At 46.0% G+C, this 19,976-nt stretch overlaps 1 protein-coding gene across 1 annotated transcript in view; it reads right to left on the reverse strand.

The window, feature by feature from the left end:
• Window positions 1–8,416: 8,416 nt before the first annotated feature.
• LOC139226183 (glutamate receptor ionotropic, NMDA 2C-like) overlaps window positions 8,417–19,976 on the reverse strand; it is a 504,948-nt gene continuing 493,388 nt past the window's right edge. The window contains exons 12-13 of the mRNA XM_070856817.1: window positions 9,632–11,032; window positions 8,417–8,470 (exon numbers count right to left, since the gene is read on the reverse strand). Coding sequence (XP_070712918.1) covers window positions 8,417–8,470; window positions 9,632–11,032 — 1,455 coding nt within the window. The remainder of the gene's footprint in view (window positions 8,471–9,631; window positions 11,033–19,976) is intronic.

Below are 19,976 nucleotides of genomic sequence, written 5' to 3' on the forward strand. Positions count from 1 at the left end.
ATGATTTTGATGAGGGGACCAAATGTAATATATCCAAATTTGCTGATGATACATTGGGGCAAAGGAGCGGCGAGAAATTGTAGAGCAACATAATCGGGGCCCAGAAGAGGTGAGGGTCCAGGGACAGCACGGGCCAGCCCACACTGCGATGTGTGCACACTAGGGCCGTGCAGCAGAGCAGGTCTCCAGTCGTCCTGGTTAATCCTTGCCACTGGACCAAGACCTAGCTCTGTCAAGTCCATGTGGTGGCTGATGTGCAACGGCCATCCCATGTTAAAAAAGTCCCGCAGAGGCATCTTCCACCTTTCAACATGTAGTTCGGGACCTGGAATATTAGGTCCTTCATTGAAACACCTGTGAAGTCATCCCTTTTTGGCGTGGAAGCAAGTCATCCTCGATACGAGGGACCGCCGATGATGAGGTGGGAATGTAAGTTGTGAGGAGGATGCAGAGAGACTTCAAGGGGCTATAGACAGGCTGAGTGAGTGGGCAAGAACATGGCAAATGGAATATAATGTGGAGAAATGTGAGTTATCCACTTTGGTAGGAAAAATAGAAAAGCAGAATATTTTTTAAATGGTGAAGGTTTGGGAAATGTTGGTGTTCAGAGGGACCTGGGTGCCCTTGTACACCAATCACTAAAAGTTAACATGCAGGTACAGCAAGCAATTAAGAAAGTGCATGGTTATTACAAGAGGATTGAGTATAAGACATCTTATTGCAATTATATTGGGCCTTGGTGAGACCGCACCTGGAGTATTGTGTACAGTTTTGGTGGTCTTACCTAAGGAAGGATATACTGGCCATAGAGGGGGTGCGTCAAAGGTTTACCAGACCGATTCCTGGGATGGGGGGATTGTCCTATGAGGAGAGATTGAGTAGACTAGGCCTATATTCTCTCGAGTTTAGAAGAATGAGAGGTGATGTCATTGAAACATACAACATTTTTACAGTGTAGATGCAGGGAAAAAGAAAGACTTATATAGCACCTTTCATGGCCCCAGATGTCTCAACGTGTTTCCAGCTAATGCAATACTTTTGTAGTGTAGTCACTATTGTAATGTGGGTGGATGTTTCCTCTGGCTGGGGAGTCTGGAGCCAGAGGTCACAGTCTCAGGATAAGGGGTCAGCCATTTGGGATTGAAATGAGGAGAAACTTCTTCACTCAGAGAGCGGTGACTCTCTGGAATTCTCTGCCCCAGAGGGCTGTGGAGGCTCGGCCTTTGATTATATTCAAGATGGAGATTGATAGATTTTTGGATAGTATGGGAATCAAGGGATATGGGGAGTTGAGGAAGAAGATGAGCCAAGATCTCATTGAGCAGGCTCCAGGGGCTGAGTGGCCTACACCTGATCCTAATTCTTATGTTCTTTGATACTCGCATTCTTGAGAGCTACTCAGCCAAAGTAAGCGTTCAGGACACAAACTGCTACACCAGAGCTAGAATAATGCATAATGTCCAATGAAGTCCAAAAACCATAGGGCAAATAGTAGGGGATTTTAATTATCCTAATATTATTTGGGACAAATATAGTGGGAAGGGTATAGAGGGTGCAGAATTCTTAAAATGCAAGAGAACATTTCTAGTCAGTATGTAACCAGCTCAACACGAGGGGGGTGCGGTTTTGGATTTAGTTTTGGGGAATGAAGCTGGGCAGGTGGAAGGGGTATCAGTGGGGGATACCGGTGACCATAATTCAGTCAGATTCAAGTAAGTTTAGGATAAGGCCAAGGATAGACCAGGAATAAAAGTCCCAAATTGGGGAAAAGCTAAGTTGAGAAGTGATTTGGCCACAGTGGACTGGAAACAGCTACTTGTCGGTCAATCAGTGTCGGAACAGTGGGAAGCATTCAGGGAGGAGATCTGGAAGGCTCAGGCCAAACATGCCCTTAAAGAAAAAGGCTGGGAATAACAGTTCTAGAGCTCCCTGGATGTCTAGAAACTTACAGGGGAGGATAAAGAAAAAAGGGAAGCTTATGCCATATACCGACGGCTAAATACTGTAATATCTTTGGAGGAATATAAAGTTCAGAGGTAAAATTAAAAAGGATATGAGGAATGCTAAGCGAGAGCATGAAAAATTCTTGGCAAGAAAAATTGAGGAAAATCTAAAGATGTTCTATAAATATATTAAGAACAAGAGGATAACTAAAGAAAGGGTAAGGCCTAATGGAGACCATGAGGCTAATCTTTGTGTGGAGGTGGAAAATGTTGGTACGGTTCTTAATGAATACTTTGTGGCTGTTTTCACAAAGGAAAGGGGTAATGCAGATACTGCTATCGAGGAGGAGTGTGAAATTGTGGATGAAATAAACATAGTGAGAGAGGAGGTAGTAAGGGGTTTAGCAGCTTTGAAAGTAGATAAGTCCCCAGGCCCGGATGAAATACATCCCAGGCTGTTAAGCGAAGCAAGAGAGGAAATAGCAGAGGCCTTGACCATCATTTTCCAGTCCTCTTTGGATTTGGGCATGGTGCCAGACGACTGCTAATGTGGTACTCTTGTTTAAGAAGGGAGAAAGGGATAGGCCGAGTAATTACAGGCCTGTCAGCCTAATCTCAGTGGTGGGAAAATTATTGGAAAAAATCCTGCAAGACTGGATTTGGAAAGACAAGGATTAATTGGGGACAGTCAGCACGGATTTGTTAAGGGAAGATCGTGTTTGACTAACATTGAATTTTTCAAGGGGGTAACCAGGAGGGTCGATGATAGTCATGCATACAATAGACTTTAGCAAAGCTTTTGATAAGGTCCCACATGGCATCCCACAAAGGTTAAAGCCCATGGGATCCAGGGCAAAGTGGCAAGTTAGATCCAAAATTGGCTTCGAAGTAGGAAGCAAAGGGTAATGGTTGCTGGATGTTTTTTTGACTGGAAGGATGTTTCCAGTGGGGTTCCGCAGGGCTCAGCACTGGGTCCCTTGGCATACATCAATGATCCAGATTTGAATATAGGGGATATGATTAAGAAGTTTGCAGATGACACTAAAATTGGCTGTGTGGTTGATAATGAAGAGGAAAGTCATGGACTTCAGGAAGATATCAATCTACTGGTCAGGTGGGCCATCATCATAGGCAGTCCCTCAGAATCGGGGAAGACTTGCTTCCACTCCTAAAGTGAGTCCTTTGATGGCTGAACAGTCCAATGCGAGAGCCACAGACCCTGTCACAGTGGGACAGACATTCATCGGGGAAGGGGGTGGGACTGATTTTCTGCACGCTCCTTCCGCTGCCTGTGCCTGACCTCTTCACACTTGTGGCGTTCAGCAAAAACACGAAGACAGAATATTATCTGAATGGCGGCAGATTAGGAAAAGGGGAGGTGCAACGAGACCTGGGTGTCATGGTACATCAGTCACTGAAAGTTGGCATGCAGGTACAGCAGGCGGTGAAGAAGGCAAATGGTATGTTGGTCTTCATAGCTAGGGGATTTGAGTATAAGAGCAGGGAGGTCTTACTGCAGTTGTACAGGGCCTTGGTGAGGCCTCATCTGGAATATTTGTGTTCAGTTTTGGTCTCCTAATCTGAGGAAGGACGTTCTTGCTATTGAGGGAGTGCAGCGAAGGTTCACCAGACTGATTCCAGCGATGGCAGGACTGACATATGAGGAGAGACTGGAGCAACTGGGCCTTTATTCACTGGAGTTTAGAAGGATGAGAGGGGATCTCATAGAAACATACAAGATTCTGACAGGACTGGACAGGTTAGATGCAGGAAGAATGTTCCCGATGTTGGGGAAGTCCAGAACCAGGAAATACAGTCTTAGGATAAGGGGGCAGGCCATTTAGGACTGAGATGAGGAGAAACTTCTTCACTCAGGAGAGTTGTTAACCTGTGGAATTCCCTGCCGCAGAGAGTTGTTGATGCCAGTTTATTGGATATATTTCAAGAGAGTGTGAGATATGGCCCTTACGGCTAAAGGGATCAAGGGGTATGGAGAGAAAGCAGGAAAGGGGTACTGAAGGAACGATCAGCCATGATCTTATTGAATGGCGGTGCAGGCTCGAAGGGCCGAATGGCCTACTCCACCTATTTTCTATGTTTCTATGTAAGGGGTGTCGCAGTTGTGTGGGGCGGACTGGTTGGGCTGGGTGCTCTTTACCTTTCCGCCATTGTTCATAGTTAATAGGTTTATATGTAACCTTCAGGGCTGCTGACCGAGGGTCGTGCAGCTCTTTGTCGGCCGGCGTGGACACGAGGGCCGAAATGGCCTCCTTCTGCGCTGTAAATTTCCATGTTTCTATATCTTCCTGCAGTCTGCAGCTTTCTTCTTCTTTATCAAATGCACAGCCTATTTTAATGTCATTTGTAAACTTCTTAATCATACCCCCAACATTCAAGTCATTGATATATACCACAAAAAGCAAGGAACCCAGCACTGAGCCCTGCGGAACCCCACTGGAAACAGCCTTCCAATCACGAAAACATCCATCAACCACTACCCTTCTGTCTTCATACCTTGTTAATTGCCTTTTAGGTTTAAGACCCTAGTATCAGACCCAAGTTTCTCGCCCTCTAACTGGCCAAGTGTCAAGCAAACACTTCAGCAATCTGCTCACTGGAGTGTCTGTGAGCTGGGAAACCAGTGGAGATTTGTATAGCTCACCATGGTGAGTGCCTGAGAGTGTTGGACAGGAAGGGTCTAAGCTGCCAGCTGATCCACAGTGCCAGGCTGATGCAGCATATTGCACCATTGCTCTGGCCAACGACACAACCCCCTTGTCCAATATGCCGAAATTCTTCCTCTGGTCCTATCCTCCACTGTTTGCCATGGAAATCACGACCTCTTTATTATTTGTCCAAGCTAGTAGGTCCTTTAATGTCTCACACAGATCCGCCACACATCTCTGCATCTCGGTGTGTGAAACTGAGCTGAGAATTGTCTCTGGTTCGATTTATCATCAGGAGCAAAGCCATTGAACCAAGAAACATTGACTCAAGAGTTGCAGTGAACGAGCAGGGCGCTGAATAACTGGGAATAATGTCATCACCGCCCTTGCCTTGTTTGCCCCATGACCAGCTGGGCAACTTGTTCGTCATGGTCTTCAGAGGGCTGACCGACCGACACCCCCGCGGTTCCAATGGGGACCACTGTGCTCATGCATTAAAAGACAAGGCAGTGAACTTTGGAACCAGGTCTCGGAGATACTAGACGTGTTGAGGGTTCAATTGTCGTCAGTTCCTTATGAGGAGGTGTGAAACTTTTGGTTCTGTGTCATGTCACCATGCTGGCCTCAACACAGCAACAGTTGTGCCCTGTCTCCTCACCTACCCCGTCCCTGTGGATAAGTATGTCAGTGACGTGTGGAGTTCACTGGCCGAGGACACACAGTACAACGGGAGAGCTGCTGGATGCACTCAAAAAGCAATTACCATTTGGATTAACCAGAACTTGCCCCGATGGTGAGAATATGACCCAGTATTGTAGAATCAGAGGTTTACAGCACGGAAGGCCATTTCAGCCCATCGTGTCCACGCCAGCCGGCAGAGAGCTATCCAGCCTAATCCCACTTTCCAGCTCTTGGTCCGTAGCCCTGTAGGTTACAGCACTTCATGTGCACATCCAAGTACTTTTTAAATGTGGGGGTCTGGAACTCATTACCACCCTTTCAGGCAGTGAGTTCTAGACCCCCACCACCCTCTGGGTGAAGAAATATCCCCTCAAATCCCCTCTAAACCTTCTACCAATTACTTTAAATTTATGGTTGTTGACCCCTCTGTGAAGGGAAATAGGCCCTATCTATCTACTATATCTAGGCCCCTCATAATTTTATACACCTCAATGAGGTCTCCCCTCCTATGTTCCCAGGAAAACAAACCCAGCCTATCCAATCTGTCCTCGTAGCTAAGGTTCTCCAGTCCCGGCAATATCCTCGTAAATCTCCTCTGTACCCTCTCCAGTGCAATCACATCCTTCCTGTAATGCGGTGACCAGAACTGCACGCAGTACTCCAGCTGCGGCCTAACCAGTGTTTTATACAGTTCAAACATAACCTCCCTGTTCTTATATTCTATGCCTCAGCTAATAAAGGCAAGCATTCCATATGCCGCCTTAACCACCTTATCTACCTGGCCTGTTACCTTCAGGGATCTGTGGACCTGCACTCCAAGGTCCCTTTGTTCCTCTACACTTCTCAGTGTCCTACCATTTAATGTGTATTCCCTTGCCTTGTTAGCCCTCACCAAATGCATTACCTCACATTTCTCCGGATTGAATTCCATTTGCCACTGTTCTGCCCACCTGACCACAAATCACAGTAACCAATATATGGGAGATCACAGTAACCAATACACATTTCTGTTAAGTTCATTCATAGTTTATTAAATAGAGGCATGGCAGTGCAGCTCAGTCCCATGGGGTGCACATCCTGTGCTATATGGGAAGTCCTGGACGCTTCTCACGGCACATTTTAGAAGGTGGCCACCCTACAGTTTAAGAGTGTGCAGGCAGAGGAAGTGGGTGACCGCAAGACAGAAGGGGAGGACCTCAGCCAAGTTCACGGGTGCCTTAGCTGCACAGGCAGGGATGAGAAGAGTGGAAGAGCAATAGTGGTAGGGGATTCAATAGTCATGGGAACAGACAGGTGTTTCTGCGGCTGCAGACGTGACTCCAGGATGGTATGTTGCCTCCCTGGTGCCAGGGTCAAGGATGTCACCGAGCAGCTGCAGGGCATTCTGGGGGCAGAGGGTGAACACCAGAAAAAGGTATGAAGTCCTACAGGCAGATATTAGGGAGCTGGAAAGAGATTAAAAAGCAGATCCTCAAGGTCGTAATCTCTGGATTACTCGCGGTGCCACGAGCTAGTGAGTACAGAAATAGGAGGATAGAGCAGATGGATGCGTGGCTGGAGAGAGTGCAAGAGGGAGGGCTTTAGATTCATGAGGCATTGGGACCGTTTCTGGGGGAGGTGGGACCTGTCCCTCGAGCCGAAACCAATATCCTCACAGGACATGGGAGATCACAGTAACCAGAACAAAGAGCCAGGGCAAATATCTGCGGGAGTGGAGGGTTGCTAATGCTGTTGGGGTGAGTTTAAACTACCTTGGCAGGGGGATAGATTCAGTAGGGCGAGAAGTAAAGCTGGAATTGGAAAGCAAGAATGTAGAAAGTGAATTTGAAAGACACAGGAAACAAGGGCTAGAAAGTAGTCAACAAGGAGGTCTGGCTGTACTAAATGGTTTATACTTCAATGCAAGGAGTATAGCGAATAAGGCAGATGAGCTCAGAGCAGAGGTAGACACTTGGGAGTATATTACAACTAATACAGAGACATGGCTAAAAGAGGGGCAGGTATGGCAGGTTAACATTCCTGGTTACAGGATTTTTAGATGGGATAGAGAGGGAGGTAAAAAGGGAGGGGGGTGGTTCGCGGTATTGATTAAAGAAACTATTACAGCTGTGAGGAGGGATGATATGTTACAGGAATCGCCAAATGGGTTGAACTGAAAAACAAAAAATGGGCGATCACACTGCTGGGCGTGTACTATAGACCCCCAAACAGTGAAAGGGAGATAGAAGAGCAAATATGTAGGCAAATTTCTGAGAAGTGCTAAAACTATAGAGCAGTAATAGGAGGGGATTTCAACTATCCTAATATTAACTAGGACAAAATTAGTGTGAAGGGTCTAGAGGGTCCAGAATTTCAAAAATGCATTCAAGAGAACTTTTTTAGCCAGAATGTAGCAAGCCCAACACGGGAGGGGCGGTTCTGGATTTTGTTTTAGAGAATTAAGCTGGGCAGGTGGAAGGGGTGTAAGTGGGAGAGCATTTAGGTGCTAGTGATCATAATTCAGTTAGATTTAAGGTAGTTCTGGAAAAGGACAAGGATAGACCAGGAATAAAAGTTCTAAATTGGGAAAAAGCCAACTTTGCTAAGCTGAGAAGTGATTTGGCCACAGTGGACTGGAAACAGCTACTTGAAGGTAAATCAGTGTCAGAGCAGTGGGAGGCATTCAAGGAGGAGATCCGTAGGGTTCAGACTAAATATGTGCCCTTAAAGAAAAAGGGTGGGACTGACAAATCTAGCACCCCCTGGATGTCGAGGGACTTACAGGGTGGGATAAAGAAAAAAAGGGAGGTTTATGACCGATAGCGAGGGCTAAATACTGCAGAAACTCTAGAGGTGTATAGAAAGTCCGGGGTGAAATTAAAAAGGATATTAGGAAAGCAAGGAGAGAGCCTGAAAAATTATTGGCAAGTAAAATCAAAGAAAACCCAAAGATGTTTTATAAATATATTAAGAGCAAGAGGATAACTAAAGAAAGGGTAGGGCCTATCAGAGACCATGAGCGTAATCGGTGTGTGGAGGCGGAAGATGTGGTTATTTCACAAGAGAGGGATGATGCAGACACTTATCGAGGAGGAGTGTGAAATATTAGATGAAATAAGCTTAGTGAGAGAGGCGGTATTAAGGGGTTTAGCAGCTTTGAAAGTGGATAAGTCCCCAGGCCTGGATGAAATGTATCCCAGGCTGTTAAGCAAAAAAAAAAAGAGGCTTTGACCATCATTTTCCGATCCTCTCTGGCACCACACCTGAAGCTGGAGGACTGCTAATGTGGTACTTCTGTTTAAGAAGGGAGAAAGGGATAGACCGAGTAATTACAAGCCAGTCAGCCTAATCTCTGGTAGGAAAATTATTGGGAAAAATCCTGAAGGACAGGATAAATCTATATTTAGAAAGACCTGGATTAATGAAGGACAGTCAGCACGGATTTGTTAAAGGAAGGCTGTGCCTGACTAATTTGATTGAAGTTTTCGAGGAGGGTCAATGAGGGTAGTGCGTACGATATAGAGTATATGGATTTTAGCAAGGCTTTTGATAAGGTCCAACATGGCGGACCGGTCACGAAAGTAAAAGCCCATTGAATCCAGGGCAAAGTGACAAGTTGGATCCAAAACGCTGAGAGTTGTGGGGATCTGTAACTCACTGCCTGAAAGGGTGGTAGAGGCAGAAACCCTCACCACATTTAAAGAGTACTTGGATGTGCACCTGCAATGTCGTAACCCACAGGGCTATGGACCTAGAGCTGGAAAGTGGGGTTAGACTGGATAGCCTCTTGTCGGCCGACGTGGACACGATGGGGTGAAATGGCCTCCTTCCGTGCTGTAAATTTCTATGATTCTGTGTATTGGTTACTGTGATCTCCCATGTCCTGGTTTTCTCTAACTCACTCTGCGATATCTCTGTAAAAGAGAAAAGAATGACTTGCATTTATATAGCGCCTTTCATGACCACTGGACATTTCAAAGCGCTTTTCAGGCAATTAAGTATTTTTGGAGTGTAGTCACTGTTGTAATTCACTCTCAGATCTCCCTGTGATGTGGAACATTGAACCATAGCCCTGAGTCCAGTGGATCCCTTCACTCTGCTCTCAACCTAATTCCTATTCGTTTGCCCCCAGCACTGTGCTTACTCACTGAGGCCATCTTGTTCCCCACGTGGCAATATGGGTAAATAGCCCAGGTGTTGGGGACAAGTTACTGTAAGCCAGATAATCCGTCTCTGGGCTCTGCTAGGGAGAACAGGCACAGCCAAAAAACATTGCAAGTAATTGAACCGCGAAGGGGATCAGAATGAAAGAAACAATTCCACTGCAGGGGTTTAATTCTTTAAATTTTACTGAATCTATACCTCGGATTCCAGGCTGGAAACCCTTACACACGATTTTCGCAAATAAGAGGAACTCTCTCTTGCACTTCCCGACTCCAGCTGATGGTTTACCGTGCCTCTCATCTTCTGATGGATCATCCTACCCCTGCCAGGTGTGGGCTCTCTCAAAGTACTGTCCAGGGCTGAAGTCCTAATGCGTTTGTCCCAGGGCGGGTGCCCAGGCCTGGCCAACCAGTTGAAGCGCTGGGCACCCACTCGACGATGCCAGATGTAGACGGAGGGGCTTGGACAGGAATTGAGCCATGAGTGTCGGTGCAGGGCCATGGGGGGATGTGTCAGGGCTGCCGAGCTTTGCAGGCAGGCCTCTCTGTAAGAGGGAAGCTTGGCAGACTGAGAATACTTGAGTCTGCTCGGTGACCGAGAGTCTATGTGGGCCTTATAGCCAGGGAACCCTTCCCTTTGATCTGAAGAGTGCTTGGCAGTGTTTGCTGTCGGTTCCAGGATCTCACTGTTTAGACTGGGGGATAAATTAGCAATTTCTCCTCGTGCTGCTGGCTTTTCCAAGTTTGCTGATCTGTCTCGGAATCTTGAGTTTCCCTCCTGATCCCTTGTTGCTCTGATGTATGAAGATTGTCTGATCAGTAAGGGCAATTCTTCGGCCTGTGTCCCAGAATGAAAGCTGATGCAGGAACGACAGTTTCTCTGGTTGGGATAGGACACTGCGGGGAGCACATTTCCCACAAGCCACTTCTCATTTATTCCAATACAAGATTTCATTGTAGTCAGCGTCTCTGTGCCAGTGTTAGAGCCAGCACTGCCCACCGAGAAACCCGACAGGTGCCGACACGGCAAGGGCAGTCCACTTATGAAATATTTCCTGTTGTAAATATCCTGATGGTGTAAGTCATCATTGCTGATAAATGGAATGCGAGGAGCCTTGAGATCATTGCCCACATCAGTCGCCCTGCTGTGTTGCAGCACAGGGTGCTCAGCTGGGGCAATAGGATGGGGGTTGTGTATCACTGGAGATAGATATTTGCCAACTGATCTGCTCTTGTATTTAATGATTGGCCGATCTGACCATCTTGCCTCCGTTCGTGGGAATGCTGGAACAGTTGCAGAGTGCGCTGGAGATATTATTGCTGGAAGGTGTCTGCTCTCCGGGGGGCATGGTCTTTCCATGTGCTGCTTTGCTGCTTTAGGAAAACCACTTGTGATGGTGTCACCTGCACGTGTCCAATGTTCGATTGTCTGGGTGGCGTTCTCCAAGGAACTTTCCACATTTGTGGATGAGACCAATTCTTTGGCCGCCTGCAGCATCTTCAACATGTTGGCTTGAGAAAAGCTCGAGGAGACAACGGGTGATGCTACGTGAAGTGGGCTGGAGATCTCCTGCACACCACTGAAACAGCTGTAGATTCCCTGCAATAGGATGGCGGGAGTGAGACAGGAGGCTTTGTTACAATTCTGTACACCTTAAAAGAGCAGGGCCCAGGGTAACTGGAACTCTTGCACTCCCCCAACCCGCTGAGAGATCAGCTCCCCAATCACACATCGAGGACGAGGGTCAGAACATTTCAATTTGTCAAAGTGAGATATATCAGTTCTGGAGAACCCGTCTCTCTAATCTCTGCTCTCCCAGGGCAGTATAGCACGGGTTAGATACAGAGTAAAGCTTCCTCTACACTGTCCCATCAAACACAGGACAGATACAGCACGGGGTTAGGAGCGGGAGTTCGGGCAGTAAAGGCCCCAGAGTCGGAGGAGGCTCGCTGGTGCAGGGGCAGAAGGTTAACAAAGAAGTAAGAAGAAATCGAAGTGGGACATCACAGCCAAGCGGGTAAGTGATTGGCTGGTTGGTGAGTATTTGATTTTTTATTTTTCTTAGCAGTAAAGAACCTTTGGCATTGTTACAAATTAAGTTAATCTAAGGTTTAAGTCATGGCAGGAGAGCCCAGACTCATGTCATGCTCCTCCTGTTCTATGTGGGAAATCAGGGATACTACCAGTGTCCCTGACTACTACGTGTGCGAGAAGTGTACCCAGCTGCAGCTCCTGACAGACCGCATTGCGGCACTGGAGCTGCGGATGGATTCACTCTGGAGCATCCGCGATGCTGAGGATGTCGTGAATAGCACGTTTATTGAGTTGGTCACACCGCAGGTAAAGGTTGCACAGCCAGATAGGGAATGGGTGACCATCAGGAAGAGCAAGGGAAGGCAGGTAGTGCAGGGGTCCCCTGCGATCATCTCCCCCCAAAACAGACACACCGTTTTGCGTACTATTGAGGGAGGTGGCTCATCAGGGGAAGGCAGCAGCAGCCGCCAAGTCCATAGCACCAGGGGTAGCTCTGCTGCACAGGAGGGCAGGAAAATGAGGGAGAGCTATAGTGATAGGGGATTCTATTGTAAGGGGAATAGATGGGTGTTTCTGCGGCCGCAAACGAGACTCCAGGATGGTATGTTGCTTCCCTGGTGCAAAGGTCAAGGATGTCTTGGAGAGGCTGCAGCGCATTCTGGAGGGGGAGGGTGAACAGCTAGCTGTCGTGGTGCATATAGGTACCAACAGTAGAGGTAAAAAAATGGGATGAGGTTCTACAAGCTGAATTTAGGAGGCTAGGAGTTAAATTAAAAAGTAGGACCTCAAATGTAGTAATCTCAGGATTGCTACCAGTGCCATGTGCTAGTCAGAGCAGGAATCGCAGGATAGCTCAGCTCACCTGGGCAGGACCGGAACCAATGTCCTAGGGGGAGTGTTTGCTAGTGCTGTTGGGAGGAGTTAAACTAATATGGCAGGGGGATGGGAATCTATGTAGGGAGATAGAGAAGTACATCCCTGTGTGGCGTAAAAATAAAAATGGGGAAGGTGGCTAACAAGGGAAATTAGAGAAAGTGTTAAATCCAAGGAAGAGGCATATAAATTGGCTAGAAAAAGCAGCAAACCTGAGGACTGGGAGATATTTAGAATTCAGCAGAGGAAGACTAAGGGTTTAATTAGGAGAGGTAAAATAGAGTATGAGAGTAAGCTTGCAGGAAACAAAAACTGACTGCAAAAGCTTCTATACATATGTGAAGAGAAAAAGATTAGTGAAGACTAATGTAGGTTCTTTGCAGTCAGAATCAGGTGAATGCATAATGGGGAACAAGGAAATGTCAGACCAATTGAACAAATACTTTGGTTCTGTCTTCACTAAGGAAGACACGAATAACCTCCAGAAAATACTAGGGGACCGAGGGTCTAGTGAGAAGGGCGAACTGAGGGAAATCCTTATTAGTCAGGAAATGGTGTTAGGGAAATTGAAGGGACTGAAGGCCGATAAAGCCCCAGGGCCTGATAGCCTGCATCCCAGAGTACTTAAGGAAGTGGCCCAAGAAATAGTGGATGCATTGGTGGTCACTTTCCAGCATTCCATGGATTCTGAATCAGTTCCTAAGGATTGGAGGGTAGCTAATGTAACCCCACTTTTTACAAAAGGAGGGAGAGAGAAAACAGGGAATTATAGACTGGTTAGCCTGACATCAGTGGCGGGGAAAATGCTGGAATCAATTATTAAGGATGAAATAGCAGCACATTTGGAAAGCAGTGACAGAATCGGTCCAAGTAGTATGGATTTATAAAAGGGAAATCATGCTTGACAAGTTGAGTTTTTTGAGGATGTAACTAGTAGAGTGGATTTGGTCTATGTCGAGTTTCAAAAGGCTTTTGACAAGGTCCCACACAAGAGATTAGTGTGCAAAATTAAGGCACATAGTATTGGGGGTAATGTATTGATGTGGATAGAGAAATGGTTGGCAGACAGGAAGCAAAGAGTGGGAATAAACGGGTCCTTTTCAGAATGGCAGGCAGTGACTAGTGGAGTGCCGCAGGGCTCAGTGCTGGGACCTCAGCTATTTAGAATATACATTAATAATTTAGACGAAGGAATTGAATGTAATATCTCCAAGTTTGCAGATGACACTAAGCTGGGTGGCGGTGTGAGCTGTGAGGAGGACGCTAAGAGGCTGCAGGGTGACTTGGACAGGTTAGGTGAATGGGCAAACGCAGTATAATGTGGATAAATTTGAGGTTATCCACTTTGATGGCAAAAACAGGAAGGCAATTATCTGAATGGTGACAGATTAGTAAAAGGGGAGGTGCAACGAGACCTGGATGTCATGGTACATTAGTCATTGAAGGTAGACATGCAGGTACAGCAGGCAGAAAAGAAAGCAAATGGCATGCTGGTCTTCATAGCGAGGGGATTTGAGTATAGGAGCAGGGAGGTCTTACAGCAGTTGTACAGGGCCTTGGTGAGACCACACCTTGAGTATCGTATGCAGTTTTGGTCTCCTAATCTGAGGAAGGACGTGCTTGCTATTGAGGGAGTGCAGTGAAGGTTCACCAGACTGATTCCCTGAATGGCAGGACTGATATATGAGGAAAGACTAGATCGGCTAGGCTTATACTCACTGGAATTTAGAAGGATGAGAGGGGATCTCATAGAAACATATAAGATTCTGACGGGACGGGACAGGTTAGATGCAGGAAGAATGTTCCCGATGTTGGGAAGTCCAGAACCAGGGGACACAGTCTAAGGATAAGGGGTAAGATATATAGGACCGAGATGAGGAGAAACTTTTTCACCCAGAGAATTGTGAACCTGTGGAATTCTCTACCACAGAAAGTTGAGGCCAATTCACTAAATATATTCAAAAGGGAGTTAGATGTGGCCCTTACAGCTAAAGGGATCAGAGGGTATGGAGAGAAGGCAGGGGTGGGGTACTGAGGTTGAATGATCAGCCATGATCATATTGAATGGCCTGCTCCTGCACCTATTTTCTATGTTTCTAGATACAAAGAAAAGCTCCCTCTACACTGTCCCATCAAACACTCCCAGGGCAGGTACAGCACGGGTTAGATACAGAGTAAAATTCCCTCTACACTGTCCCATCAAACACTTCCAGGGCAAGTACAGCACGGGTTAGATACAGAGTAAAGCTCCCCTCGCACTGTCCCATTAAACACTCCCAGGGCAGTACAGCACAGGTTAGATACAGAGTAAAATTCCCTCTACACTGTCCCATCAAACACTCCCAGGGCAGGTACAGCACGGGCAATCAATGAGTTTGTGGATGAATTGTGACCTAACTCCATATACCCGCCTTTGCCCCAAATCCTTTAATACCTTTGGTTAATAAAAATGTATCAATCTCAGATTTAAAATGAACTCCTTACCCCGCATCAACTGTTGTTTGCGGAAGAGAGTTCCAAACTTCTGCCACTTTTGTTTTCCAACTTCGCTCCTGAAAGGTCTGGCTCTAATTTTTAGACTATGTCCCCTTGTCCTAGACTAAACGGTGCTGAAATTGCCCCCTTCTATAAGGCCACTGGCTGCCGAGTCTCCGCAGAGGGGCCGCTGTTTTATAAATTGCCCTTCCTCAGGCTTGGAGTGGTGTCCGGGTCTGCTCCACCCCTTTTCCCGCCGCAGCAGCACACGTGACTGCCGGGGACCCCTTCCCGAAATTTGCCCCCTGGGGAATCTGGCCCTTTCCCAGAATTGCCCCGGGGAAGTCACCGCCCCGCCTGTCAGTGCCACTCCCAGCTTGTGATGTCTGTGCCCGATCTGTGCCTGGGCTGCGTGGCTATCCTTAAAGGGGAGGTGGTGCTGCTGCCGACGCCATGTTAATTGTTTTTTGTCAGTCGACTGCCAGGTCGGGCCACCAATTACGGCCACGGGTTTGGCTGGGATCGCCACCAGGCCGTTGGCACCCCCTCCTGGGTACTGGGCCACTGGCCTGGCCGAAACCCTCCCTGGTGGCCCAGTGATTGCCGCTGCAAGTGGCCTTCCCCTTTAACTGATGGGGAGAGACGTTGTGACACGCCAGCACCATGATGTCATCAGCAAAACGCGGCACTGATGTCTGGTCAGGGCGACGGACTTGTCGCAAGGACACTTCCAACACTGCACCGAGGGAAAACAATGAGCAAGAGCTGAATTCCTCCGATATCTCCGCCCCAGAAAAACTTTCTAAAACGGTAGTTGCGTACCGTTTGGGGTGGGCTCAACTTCGACCCCAATATATCCAGAACTTCGATCAAATCGCCCGTTAGCCTTATAAATTCCAGTGAATACAAACCTCGTTTGTGTAATCTCTCTTAATTTACTTCTTGGAATACGAGAATCATTCTAGTAAATCTACCCAGCCCTCCCTCCAATGTACCCCTCCCATGGTGTGGTGCCCAGAACTGCTCACAGTACTCCAGGTCAGGTCTAACTTGGGCCTTTGTATAGCTGTAGCATAACTTGTATTCCAGTCCTCTAGATAATAAGGCCAGCATTCTATTAGCCTTTTTGGCTATTTTCTGCACCTGTCCATGACATTTTAATGATCGATGTAAATGGACACCTAAGTCTCTTTGGACCTTCACTGTTTCTAGCTTTTCACCATTCATAAAGCACTCCTTTTTAGGTCCAATGTGGATGACCTCACACTTGCTTATATTGAAATTCATTTGCCATATTTGTGTCCATTCACTTGATCCATTAATATCTGTCATTTTATGCTTCCTACACTGCCGCCTATCTTTGTGTCATCGGTAAACTTGGATATCTGGCTCTCTTCCCATCGTTAGTTAATACTGTAAATAGTTGAGGCCTCAACACAGATCCCAGTTACATCCTGTCAATTGGAGTAGCTGCCCATTATCCCTGCTCATAGGCCCAAAAATTGTGGTCGGAGCTTCCTGCGAAAATATTTTTAACGAAAGTAGCTGGTAGTCCCGGAGGAATGTATACTTGCTGTGCGAGGCCGAGGTGTAAGTGCAACCTGAGATCACCAATCAACATGGAGTATTCTTATTGATAATAATGGCAGCACCGTTTGTACAAGTTCCCATTACTATCAATAACAACATAAGAAATAGGAGCAGGAGTCGGCCATACGGCCCCTCGTGCCTGCTCCGCCATTCAATATGATCATGGCTGATCTGATCATGGGCTCAGCTCCACTTCCCCGTCCGCTCCCCATAACCCTTTATTCCCTTATCGCTTAAAAATCCGTGTATCTCTGCCTTAAATATATTCAATGACCTAGCCTCCACAGAGCTCTGGGGCAGAGAATTCACAGATTTACAATCCTCAGAGAAGAAATTCCTCCTCATCTCAGTTTTAAATGGGCAGACTCTTATTCTGAGACTATGTCCCCTTGTTTTAGTTTCCCCTATGAGTGGAAATATCTTCTCTGCATCCACTTTGTCAAGCCCCCTCATTATCATATATGTTTCGATAAGATCACCTCTCATTCTTCTGAACTCTAATGAGTATAGGCCCAACCTACTCAACCTATCCTCATAAGTCAATCCTCTCATCTCAGGAATCAACCAGTGAACCTTCTCTGAACTGCCTCCAATGCAAGTATATTCTTCCTTAAATACTGAGACCAAAACTGTACGCAGTACTCCAGGTGTGGCCTCACCAATACCCTGTACAGTTGTAGCAGGACTTCTCTGCTTTTATACTCTCTCCCCCTTGCAATAAAGGCCAATATTCCATTTGCCTTCCTGATTACTTGCTGTACCTGCATACTAACTTTTTGTGTTTCATGTACAAGGACCCCCAGGTCCCTCTGTACTGCAGCATTTTGTAATTTTTCTCCATTTAAAAAATAATTTGCTTTTCTATTCTTTCTGCCAAAGTGGATAACCTCACAGTTTCCCAAATTATACTCCATCTGCCAACTTTTTGCCCACTCACTTAGCCTGTCTATATCCCTTTGCAGATTTTTTGTGTCCTCCTCACAATTTGCTTTCCCACCCATCTTTGTATCATCAGCAAACTTGGCTACATTACACTCAGTCCCTTCATCTAAATCATTAATATAGATTGTAAATAGTTGAGGCCCCAGCACCGATCCCTGCGGCACTCCACTAATTAGTAACAGTAGTTTGCCAACCAGAAAATTACCCATTTAACCCGACTATCTGTTTTCTGTTTGTTAGCCAACCCTCTATCCATGCTAATATATTACCCCGAAGCCTGTGCAGTAACCTTTTATGTGGCACCTTATCGAATGCCTTCTGGAAGTCCAAATACACCACATCCACTGGTTCCCCTTTATCCACCCTGTTCATTACATCCTCAAAGAACTCCAGCAAATTTGTTAAACATGACTTCCCCTTCATAAATCCATGCTGACTCTGCCTGACCGAATTATGTTTTTCCAAATGTCCTGCTACTGCTTCTTTAATAATGGACTCCAACATTTTCCCAACCACAGATGTTAGGCTAACTGGTCTATAGTTTCCTGCTTTTTGTCTGCCTCCTTTTTTAAATAGGGGTGTTACATTTGCAGTTTTCCAATCTGCTGGGACCTCCTCAGAATCCAGGGAATTTTGGTAAATTACAACCAATGCATCCACTATCCCTGTCGCTACTTCTCTTAAGACCCTAGGATGCAAGCCATCAGGTCCAGGTGATTTATCTGCCTTTAGTCCCATTATCTTACTGAGTACCACCTCCTTAGTGATTGTATTAAGTCTCTCTTTCCCCCCCCCCCACCCCCCCCAGCCCTTGACTATCCACTGTTAGGATATTTTTAGTGTCCTCTACCGTAAAGACTGATACAAAATATTTGTTCAGAGTTTCTGCCTTCTCCATGTTCCCCATTACTAATTCCCTGTCCTCGTCCTCTAAGGGACCAACATTTACTTTAGCCACTCTTTTTTCCTTTTTTATATACCTGTAAAAACTATCTGTTTTTATATTTTGTGCTAGTTTACTTTCATAGTGTATCTTCCCTTAATCATTTTCTTAAGTAATTCTTTGCTGGCTTTTAAAAGCTTCCCAATCTTCTGTCCTCCCACTAGTTTTGGCCACTTTACTATACTATACTACACAATCTATACTAACTTTTTAATATTTTGTGCTAATTTACTTTCATAATCTATTTTCCCTTTCATTATTTTTTTAGTCGTTTTTTGTTGGCTTTTAAAAGATTCCCAATCCTTTGGCCTCCCACTAGTTTTGTATGCCGTTGTTTTCAATTTGATACCCTCCTTTATTTCCTTAGTTACCCACGGATGGTTATCCCTTCTCTTACAGTCCTTCCTTCTCATTGGGATATATTTTTGTTGAGAGTTATGAAATATCTCCTTAAATGTCTGCCACTGTTCATCAACTGTCCCACCCTTTAACCTATTTTCTCAGTCCACTTTAGCCAACTCTGCCTTCATACCTTTGTAGTCTCCTTTTAATTAAGCTTAGAACCCTAGCTTGAGATCCAACTTTCTCACCCTCCAACTGAATTTGAAATTCAACCATGTTATGGTCACTCATTCCTTGAGGATCCTTTACTGGGAGATCATTTTTTAATCCTGTCTCATTACACAGGACTAGATCTAAGATAGCCTGCTCCCTGGTTGGTTCCGCAACGTACTGTTCAAGGAAACTATCCCGGATACACTCTATGAACTCTCCCTCAAGGCTACCTTGGCCAATTTGCTTTCTCCAATCAATATGAAGTTTAAAATCGCCCATGATTATTGTCGTTCCTTTATTACAAGCCTCCATTATTTCTTGATTTATACTCCGTCCAACAGAGTAACTACTGTTAGGGGATCTATAGACTCTGCCCACCAGCGACTTTTCCCCTCTTATTATTCCTTATCTCCATCCAAACTGGATTCAACAGCTTGCTCTTTTGAGCCAATATCGTTTCTCATTAACGCACTGATCTCATCCTTTACTAACAGAGCTATCCCACCTCCTTTTCCTTTCTATTTCGAATGCTGCATGCATTCAGATAAAGAGCTTTAACACATTTTTTTTACCATTTTTCCTTGCTTTGACTCCACTTACTGATGCACTTTTATGTTTATACATTCTGTCCTTTCCTGCCACACTCTGGTTTTTATTTCCCACAGTGCTACCCTGCTCTATTGCCTTTTCCTTGTTCTTTGACTTTTTAAATTTCTGCTCACCTGAACCCTCTATTTCCCTGCCTCCAACCCCATTATTTAGTTTAAAGCCCTCTCTACAGCCCTAGTTATTTGATTTGCCAGGACCCTAGTCCCAGCACGGTCTAAGTGAAGCCCATCCCGACGGAATAGCTCCCTCTTACCCCAGTCCTGGTGCCAGTGTCCCACGAACCAAAACCCGTTTCTTCCACACCAGTCTTTGAGCCACGTATTTAACTCTCTGATCCTATATACCCTATGCAAATTTGCTCGTGGCTCAGGTAGTAATCCAGAGATTATTACCTTCGTGGTTCTGCTTTTTAATTTGGGCCCTAGCTGCTCATACTCCCTCAGCAGAACCTCTTTGTCCTATCTATGTTGTTGGTACCCGTGTGGACCACAGCAACTGGATCTTCCCCCTCCCACTCCAATT

The sequence above is a fragment of the Pristiophorus japonicus genome, chromosome 16 (genome assembly GCF_044704955.1).
Source record: "Pristiophorus japonicus isolate sPriJap1 chromosome 16, sPriJap1.hap1, whole genome shotgun sequence".
In the NCBI taxonomy this organism is placed as follows: Eukaryota; Metazoa; Chordata; class Chondrichthyes; family Pristiophoridae; genus Pristiophorus; species Pristiophorus japonicus.